Here is a 9,779-nt window from a genome sequence, read left to right on the forward strand (position 1 = left end):
ATCAGACTGAGCGCAAGGACTATTATAGGAACCTTACCATAGAGTTACCTTATTCCTGGTGACCAGAAGACATCTGGGAGGGTTTTGGCAAGGCAACCTTTTAAAACTTCATATGCCTGACTGACGGACACATCTGGAGTTTGCAGCTCTGGACTACCAAGACTGAGCAAGGAATCTGCCCCTGCTTGGATGTCCCATGTACATGGTGGGAAGGAAGCCAGGCCTTGTGTTCTTTCCTATTGTAAAAACATTCAGCTTTTCCCTTTTCCTTTAACTTCTTTTCAAATATCTCCTCAGCCCGTTTCAGCCCTTAAGGGGCAAATAGTTCCTACACGCCTTTTGGTTTTTCATTCTGTAATCTCCTTTAGCTCTTTGTCTTAGTTGTTCTTAGACTCAAGCATTTCCCTCTATTTCCTTCTATCCCTATTTTTTTTTGCACTGTCCCTAGTCATGGTTTCTCTGCTTTCTTCATATTTATGTTCTTTGGCACCTCATACATATTTTCTTTGGGTTTCAGATGTTGTAGCTCATGAAGCTGAGGAAAGGCTGAATAACCAGAGGGGCACAGTAGGGAGTCTCTGTCACTAATTTCCCCTCCATTCCCTCCCTTTTTCTAGGTGAGCACAAGACGACAAGAAGATGGACAATCAYTCCGGCAACACTGGGCTTGATTTGTCTACATCCCCATCTTCAGTGGAGATAAACCTRGTCTGTGAGGATGGACACAACAGGACTGGAAGCTTTGCAGACCACATCCCTGAAATTTTCATTGATAGCATCACATTGCTTATCTGCCTGTGTGGGCTGTTTGGGAACGGATCCATTCTCTGGCTCCTTGGTTTCTGCATCAAGAGGAACCCTTCCACTCCCTACTTCTTGAATCTCGCCATTGCAGATTCCCTTTTTCTCATCCGTACTTCTGTTTTCCTCATAATATATCATGCCCCCCTGTTCAGGCGTCTTCAGCCAAAGCTTTTGCGTGTGCTACTGCTGTTTCAGTCCATGGTTCTACTCACACACAGCACCAGCCTGTACCTCCTCACAGCTATCAGTCTGGAGAGGTGTCTGTGTGTACTCTGGCCCTTTTCGTACCAATGTCACCACCTCGGACTTTTATCCGTAGTCATGTGTTGCCTGCTCTGGACCCTTGCCTGTGTGCTGTCCGTACTTGTGTCCTTTGTGTGTGATGTGGCTCGCTGCGAGCACTGCTGGATGGTTCTCACAATYTTCTGCTTTCTCAGTTCTTGCCTTTTTACTCCCTTTATGGTTCTTTCCAATGTGATCCTTCTCATCAAGCTTAAGCTTGATGGCTCACGGCAACATCACTCGGACAGGATGTACACACTTTTCTTCCTTGCTCTCTTCTTTCTTCTCTTCGCCAACACAGTTGTCTTCCTTGCTGTCTTCTTCTTCCTTCTCTTCGCCATCCCACTCAGTGCCCAGATCTTCCTCTTTTGTCTATGTTAAGTTTGTCTTGGAGAGCTGCTTGTTGCTGGCATCCATCAACAGCAGCGTCAATCCAGTTATTCACGTACTAGTTGGGTGCTATGGAAAGTCCAGGTTCAGGGGATCCGTCAAAGTCGCTCTTGAAAGGGTCTTTGAAGAAAAGATAGATCCCTAAGCAGTGGGGGAGACTGCTGCAGAGGCAATTAATAAAATTGACTTCTATGTAGTTGAAGGTTGGTTGTAATTCCTACCCTCACTGACCCCTGGAGTGCCCTTTCTTGTTCTCAAAATTACAGCGGCAGAAACCCACCGGTTTGTACTGCAGGAATTATGCGGGTTGGAAAGTTATCTGCCATTTGTTCTCCTGTTCTCCAGGGTTAAATCCCGTGGCCAGGTCTGTGCCATGTTTCCTCCTCTGAGAAGAGTAGTTCCAACTGTTCCTGCCTCTAGTGTATTCTGGGACCTTGGGGTGATAGCAGAGGCATTAGCATAAATCACCATAAATGTCAAAAGTCCCTGGACCACAGAAGATGATGGGGWGGGACAGAAATGACATTTTCAGCTCCCTCTGCTGTGCTGCATCAGTCTTACAGAGGAAATCCAGCCTGGTCTGCCTGATGTTGCTCATAGCATTAGTCAGCAATCAAATTTTTGCTTTCCAAGGGAGTTTTGAATTGGGGAGCAAAGAGAGACAAGAACTTCCTGTGATCAGCACTGTGCCAGTGCAGACACAGGATGGACATGCAGGATGCTGTTGGAAAGTGCTCTTATTTATACCTGCGAAGAACCCTAGGGAACAAATGAATGCCCACACATTGTGGGGAACTAYGTACTTGAAGATAAGGTATCACTGTGATGGGGAGTACCTAAGTGTCAAAAATCAGAAATATCAGTTTTACAGGGAYAACAGGCTTGTAGTTCCAGGTCTTAAAGACATGATTCCTGGGAATACAGGAGAGAAAAAAACATCCATTAGGAAGATAGGAAAATCCGGGGTTTGGGATTGATTTAACATGGAAAGAGGAACATGACATGGAGGCTATCTGCTTTTCCCATAGGTCTAGCTTCTGAGACTCTCTTTACTTAGTTACTTCCTGTGCAAGATCAAGATTAGATATTATAATGAAGCCCTGATACTCTCATAGGCTACAAAACAGCTCTCTGTTTGCAAGAATTGCTGACAATCTGCTTGGTTTGTGCTCAGAAAAGCTACTTGTGAAAGGACCTGAGAGAGATCCTCTGCTTGATGCTGCATGAACAGAGTCAATCTTGTTTACCGTGTCCATTTAACAAGGGGTAATTCCAAAAATCATCATGCGAAGACCCTGTCATAGGGATGGTGGCTGGTCAGCATGAAGAGAAGCAATTCTGAAGCAAATAGGATAGAGGAATAACAAGTTCCAGGAAACYTGGATCTATAAAGGTTGTGGGAAAAGGTGGGAGGAGAATACTGAAAAGAATGRAAGGATGTCTCACCGAGTTATTTTGTCAACTCTAAGGAAAGTCCCATGTTGTTATTCCTCTTCTCCAGATCTTTCCTGTTGAAAGCYAGACAGGAGGCATCTCCCTAGCTGTATTTTCATCTCCATGTGTATTCTTGCACCAAATGTGTCATACTGATCTCCCTCAGGTCATGTCTTCTCCAAGCCTGCTGTCCCTTCTGCTTTTTCTGCTCCTCCATTTAGTTTTTCTGTGAATTTGGGGGGCATGGTTGCAACAATCCAAGAAGCCTAGTGCAGTGAACAGCACAGTCATTAATATCCTGCTGTATTTTCTTGTTCCTCCAGCTGTGTGAGGGGGAAAGATGGTGCAATGCAGGTTTTGAAATGAGCACGGCGTGTGTTCCCTGCCGGGGGAAGCACTGGCCCTGACCGCTGGAGCCAATACAGTGGGACGGATGCGTAACAGGGCTTGGCACGAGRGGCATCCCACACAAAGACGATGACTCTAACGGGGCTGACCATGAATTCCTTTATTTGAATGAAGTCCCCGTTGCGCTGCTTGTCTTTCTCTTTGGGTTGGTAGGGAATGGGACTGTCCTCTGGCTCCTCAGCTCCCACRTTCGCAGGTCCTTCACTGTCTACATCCTCAACCTGGCTGTCACCAGCTTGGCTCTCCTCCTCCTCAAGGCTGATGCCCTTGTGATATTTCATGGCCCAGATTGCTTTTGTGGCAGACTGGACTCCTCTGCTGTAATAACTCTATTGAACGTCATGATCCTCTTTGCTTTCACCGTCAGGGTCTATGTCTTGACACCCATCAATATTGTGATGCCTTTTTCTGTTCTCCTCCCAGCCCACGGGCACTGGCACTGCCCCCAGCATTTGGCACACTTKGCGCATGCCCTGGTTTGGGTCCTCTCCTTCCTGCTCATTGTAACACCGCATTCTTCCACTACCATGCTCATAGCCTTCATTCTGAGCTACACCTTATCTGCGTTCCTCTTGATTCTTTCTAGTCGAATCCTATTTGCCCAAGACTGTTGTTGTTCACAGTGATATTCTCCAGGTAAAGTCCATACTACCATTCTGCTCCTCGTCTCCTTCTTCCCCTTCCCCACTGCTGACTTTGGTTACTGGATCTTACTGAGGCTGTTTGATTTTTCTGGTTTTGGCTTTGACACTTCCCTTTCTCTTGCCTGTATGAACAGCAGCAGCAACCTTGTTATTTAATTCCTGGTATAGAGATGAAGTTCTCAGCCTCTGCTAGAGATGCTTTCCAGAGAGCTTTTGAAGATGTAGCAGGGCCCCCAAAGAGCAGTGAAACTCCTAGAGACAACACGGTGGAGACAACTTTAAATATTGACAACATCACCCTTGGAGAAGATACTTGCCCCTGGAAGTGTTCGAGAAACACTTGAAGATGTGGCATTTAGGGATATGATTTATAGATGAGTCACTTAAGGACAGGATTTAGCAGGCAGGGTGGTGATGGGTTTGTAGCTGGACTCGATGATCACGAAGGTCTTTTCTATGATGCTGTAATTCTATGGCTCTGATTTGTCTGTGAACTAATATTGCTTTTGAGCTGAGTTTGTGTCTTGGTGTGACTTCCCACGAGTTTGCACTACGAACACAAGGGAAAGCTGGGGAAATGCAGCTGGTAAGGAGTGACAGAGGCAGAGAATCTGTCAGCTGGGCAGACTGAAGTCAGGTTGAAATGATTAACCAGCGACCCCAGAAACGTGACACTGTGGCCTTTCCAACCTCTAGTGACGGAAGCTTATCAGCCCTTTGGCTTTTTCCCTCAGCCCAACCCAGAGCAGCATGTCACCATACAGACTAACATGAAAATCAACCATTTAGCACTGATGAAGATGAACATCTTCCGTGACTGATTTGTCTTTGCTGCTTTGGAGTCCCATTTAGGACAGTATGAACTACCCACCACAGGCACCAATCTCTCACTTCCAGCTATAGAGGTTGTCTGAATAGTCAGCTTAGATCAGAGACCTAATCATGGTCCAGGATTTACCTTACCTCCATTACGGGTCTAGGTATCCACATTTCTCTAAATTCATCCCTRCCATTGACACGTTTCTCCATCAGCTCCCATAGGGGCACCTATTCTCCTTGCCATCCCTAGCCACAGGCTATTGTCAGGATGTGATAACTCTGAAAGTTGTCAATAAAAATATGCAAGGTATTATAAATTTTGTCCATCTTGATGCTCACTATAACTAAATGGGTGAGGCAGGTTTCCAGGCCATGTGCTAAGCAGTCAAAGAAGCCAAAGAAAAGCCTGGTTTTCAGAGAAAGGAGGCGGTGAAGCTGGTGTAGGTGGCCTGGGCGACTGTGAAGGCAAAGCAGTTACCACAAAGCRGAAAAGACACAAAGGAGTGTGCTACTTGTAGCAGTAATTCTTTCTCTCCTTTCTGCATCTTTGTAAAAATCAGGACAGAATGCTCATTAGGGAAGTATCACTYGGCTGTACAGAGTATCTGGCATGAGGTGGAGAGTGAGGCAGGTGCCTAGATTCATGTAGGATGGGAACCTACTGTAGCTGTCCAAAAACAGCTCTCCAAATCTCTGTGGGATGTCTCATCTACCTCTGCATCAATGGAAAGAGAGCAAGGATTCCAGAATGCAACTCCTTCATTCTAACTAAATATCTGTGTGGAAATTCGATGAATCACCCCAGTCTCTCATCTCTCTYCACTGCATTTAAAGAGCACCCAAGTGACTGGCATACATAAAACACCTAATTTTAGATTGCTCAAAGCACTGGAAATGAATCTTGTCCCACTTCTTCCATGTTCTCCTTACTAAAATTTCTCTTTTTATGGTGGCTTGACAAAGAGATATCTCCAGGATTTAGCCTGTTCATTCATATTTCTCCATTTCTTCCTCATCTTCTCCACTCTCTCCTCCATGTTCAYGAGACCTTGGGTAGGAGATGACTGCTGTGAAAATCAGTCATGAGAGTATGCATCCGTCCCTCCGCATGCTTCAGGAGGCAGACCAAGAACTTAGGTCTGGAGATCTTCGTACTTTGAAAGCCTGCTGAGGATGGGAGCATCCCTCCYGTCAGATCATCTAGAAATGCTTTATATTTTGAATTCCTTTCCTGGATCTCAAACACCCCATGAGCTTGGCAATAGTTACTTACAAAATGGTTGGTTCCTGGAACTCCCAAATGGATTAACCGTGTAAAGACACCCATTTCAAATACAAGTGGCAGTCTCTGTAACAACAACTGACAGAAGGAAAGACTAACACGTGAAGAAATTAAAGATATTTMTAGAAAAGGAGCATTAGACAGAAGACAATTTTCAAGAGCGCATAGGGAAAAACAGGCAAAATACGGAGGGGAAATGGTAGATGTTGGAGAAAAAGAGTGAAGAAAGACAGTAGCTACTGGGAATTGGTTTCCTGACTGGTGAAGGATACAAACTGCATTGGCTTGTCTTCTTTCGTTTCTCCAATCCTGGATCCCAGGCCAAGTGGTTGTAGAATTTGGCTGGACCAAGTTCCCTGCACTGCCTCCGATATTCAGAGCGGTTGTCCAGAATCCTAAAGCTCCCAGCAAAAACGTGGAAATGTGCAGGATATAATGTATAGTTTCCATATGTGACTGATAACATCTGGAAACATGTGGGCTCTGTTTTGAGTTTCCCAAGTAAAAGTCATGAGTTAAAGGCTTTATCCACAACAACGATGCTGAAAAAGCCCACCCCTTAAAAAGCCACTCTTAACTTTGAAGCAGCTCTTCTGCCTTATAAACTAAACCCATTTAGCAGCACACAAATCTTTCCCATTACTCTTTGGTTCTCATTTCTTATTTTTTTTTTCTGTTTCCCATTAGCAAGACACCTGTGGCACAGAGCTACAAGTTTTTTTTTCCTTTTTCCCTCTGATTACTCTCGGTTTGCTCTCTACTCCAGTATTAATCTACATCTCCTAAACCCCTTTTGCATAGGGTTAACAAAAATGCATTATCAGACACAGATATTTATTCATAGCCATAGAAAAAAGGGGAAGAGGAGGACGAGGAACTTTTTTCCTGGCATGAATGATGTCTTCATTGTATTTTCATTGTGGGAAAGCATCTCCAGGCCTGGAGGAACAGTCGTTTTCAACAAGGTTTGAAGAACTGGCCTGATAGATAAGCCACGTTCCTGAATTAAGACCACAACCATCAAGGGAGATGTGCGTTTCCCTGCTCATCCCTCATAAGAGTCTGAGGCTCAGCAGACAAGATCATTAGGACATAAAGTTCAAATGGTGAACTTCATAAATAAGAAGAACCACAGGATGAGACAGAAGTGTATACAAAAACTTAACTCTTCCTTTGTGGCCTCTGCTTAGGAAGGCAGATCTTCTACTCCCATTTTGGTCTCTATTTGGGCACCTCTTGTTGGATTCCTGTCCTGCCGCAGATGCTCATGGGGTCTGTTTTGGTGCTCAGGGGTCTCTTCTCCTCACAACTCGCTCCAGCAGGAACGAAGATGAGACGAGCAGCTTTTCTCCTGCCCAGCTGCAGCCTTTTAAAGGATCACATCACAACAAACACAACACGCTGTAAACAGACGCATGGATGAGACRATCGGCCAACATCGCTCTGTTGCAACAAGCCACACTTCCCTGGAGCACAGACTGAAACCAACACATTTTGAGAACTTCTTGGCACCACCATGAGAGCTGGGAACCCATGACTCATAACTAACTCCCCCTGCACTATTGAAACCACACTTTTCTCAGAACGATTTAACCTTGAAACTAAAGATTAACACAAATTCCCAGTTAAGTTACGAGCTCACACKCCCATTTCCTCTCAAGGTCCGCAGCCTGAGCTTACTTTGGTGTCCCTTTCCGGCTTCATTTGCTGGGAAGTCAGAAGCTCTGCTGGTGACTGCCTTAAAAGGAAGAACATGAAGATGACGTCACTCCCCGTGCTCTGTGTCCCTTTGCTGCCATCTTGAGGCCGCAGTCGGTAAAAATGGTAAAAATGACCATGGACCCTGTGCTGACACTGTTAATCTTTTACTGCAGCCGGTTATAGCTCCAGGATCTCTGACCCCCTGATTCTCCTCAGGGAAATCAACCCTGGAGAATGGAGAGTGTTTTACCTCACCAAATACTGGGATTGCAGTGTTAGTTGAACTGCCCTTTAGGCTCTATTTGAGATGGTACCCGTTGGGCTTCCACCTGCCTTGCCAGAAGCGAGAACCCTCTACCTAAGTTCCTGCCCTTTGAGGATGCTTCGGATGCCCAAGGACATCTGAAATGGTGTCCTCAACTCACTCAGTGTGAATCTAGGGCTGAATTCCTCTGAGTTCCTCTGTGTATGTCTGCAGTGAAGATGTTTCCATCAGAGCTGCACACCCTGGGCTTCCTTCATAGTCAGTATAAAAGGATAGGCGTTACTATAGACGTTGCTTCTAGGAYGAGAAGAATTGTGCCCAAAGGGCTTCTCCTTTCTCTACTTCACTATAAAGTCAGTTTTGCTGACATATACATATTTGTAAGTAGTTGGCCCAAATTCATCCTTATTGTCTATTGTGAGACGGACAAGACATCTGGCAGCTTGTGGGCTCTGCCCTCTTTCCTGGGCCATTCTTTTGTCCTTGGCTATTGCCTTTCTTTCTTTCTGACCATGTGTTTTGTGTTAGCGTGATACACTCATCCTTCAAAGACAGTATCTCAGTGGGTTTCTTAACATACTCACTATGGAAGAAGTTGTTCCTGACGGAGCTGGAATAACCAGAGAAGCACAATGTTRGAGCTGTCAGCACTGCCAATTCCTGCACAGTTTTTGGTCACCTATGAGAMTGAGGGAGAAGGGGAAGGGGGAAGAAGAGGACAGCACCCTGCAGCACTCCGTTCATAATGATTGAGAGGGCAATAGCACTGCCTGGTTCGGGGCATGAAGATTACTATAGCTGAGCTTTCTGCAGGTGGGTCAGATGTCATAGTACCCATCTGGCCCCATGGACAAGGAGAGGGGACTGTCCTTTGTGTGCTTGGCTTCTTCTCAAAGGCAAACGGCACTTAGAATGGACTCATTTTCACCTGCATCTTCCTCCTCCCAGGGAGGTTTCATTAACTGGACAAACCACCTTTGCCTTCATGACATTTTGTGGTTTTTCATCTCCTTCTCCAGATTCCTGTATGTTTTGCTTTGAATTATCAGCRATACTTTCCTGTATCACATCAGAGCCATTAATGCTGAGATGACTGCTCACTCCTTTCTCTTTCTGGTCCAAGAGATATCCATTATTTTTAATACATGACCTTGGCTCTTTTTTTCACCTGCAAATTGGSCTGAAGTTTCTTTTACAGTGATGGTACGTAAACAAAATCTGAGATGAGGAACAGAGCCACCTCCTTTCTGAATGCCCTTGTTCTTGCTGCCTTCATGAACAAAGATTTCCTTCTCAAAGGTTCAGTCTGGCTGTGAGAGGAATGGGATAAGTCTCTGACATTCTCCTGCTGCTCTTTCATGGGGGCTGGACATTAGCTTTGTGCCTCTCACAGGTCTCACAAGCAGACATGAGACCACTAGGGAAATGTCATGTTGGGTTTGCCTTCCTCCCTCTCTGCCCACTTGTACGCTTCTCATACAGTCTGTGCTCCTGCCCCTTCACCAGCTTCATTGACCTTCTCTGGACATGCTCCAGCAGCTCAATGTCTTTCTTGTAATGAGGGGCCCAAAACTGACCACAGTGTTTGAGGTGTGGCCTCACCAGCGCAGAGTACATTGGGATGATCTCCTCCCTTGTCCTGCTGGGTATACTGTTCCTGATACAAGGATGCCATTGGCCTTCTTGACCACCTGGGTGCACTGTTGGCTCGTGTTCAGCTGGCTGTCGACCAAACACCTCCAGATCCTTT

At 45.6% G+C, this 9,779-nt stretch overlaps 2 protein-coding genes across 2 annotated transcripts; both read left to right on the plus strand.

Moving 5' to 3' along the window:
* The first annotated feature begins 1,002 nt into the window (after positions 1–1,002).
* On the plus strand, positions 1,003–1,621 carry LOC112954245 (mas-related G-protein coupled receptor member H-like). The gene is made up of 2 exons (XM_026047386.1): positions 1,003–1,119; positions 1,469–1,621. Exons 1-2 carry the CDS (start codon positions 1,003–1,005, stop codon positions 1,619–1,621), a joined length of 270 nt encoding a protein of 89 aa, XP_025903171.1.
* A 1,161-nt stretch (positions 1,622–2,782) lies between these two features.
* Positions 2,783–4,306, plus strand: LOC112954247 (mas-related G-protein coupled receptor member B4-like). Its single transcript, XM_026047387.1, is given in 3 exon segments — positions 2,783–2,792; positions 3,355–4,125; positions 4,128–4,306. Coding segments are annotated over 3 exon segments (960 nt in total).
* The last annotated feature ends 5,473 nt before the right edge of the window (positions 4,307–9,779 follow it).

The sequence above is a fragment of the Nothoprocta perdicaria genome, unplaced genomic scaffold (genome assembly GCF_003342845.1).
Source record: "Nothoprocta perdicaria isolate Ctin4 unplaced genomic scaffold, notPer1 scaffold_499, whole genome shotgun sequence".
Classification (NCBI taxonomy): domain Eukaryota; kingdom Metazoa; phylum Chordata; class Aves; order Tinamiformes; family Tinamidae; genus Nothoprocta; species Nothoprocta perdicaria.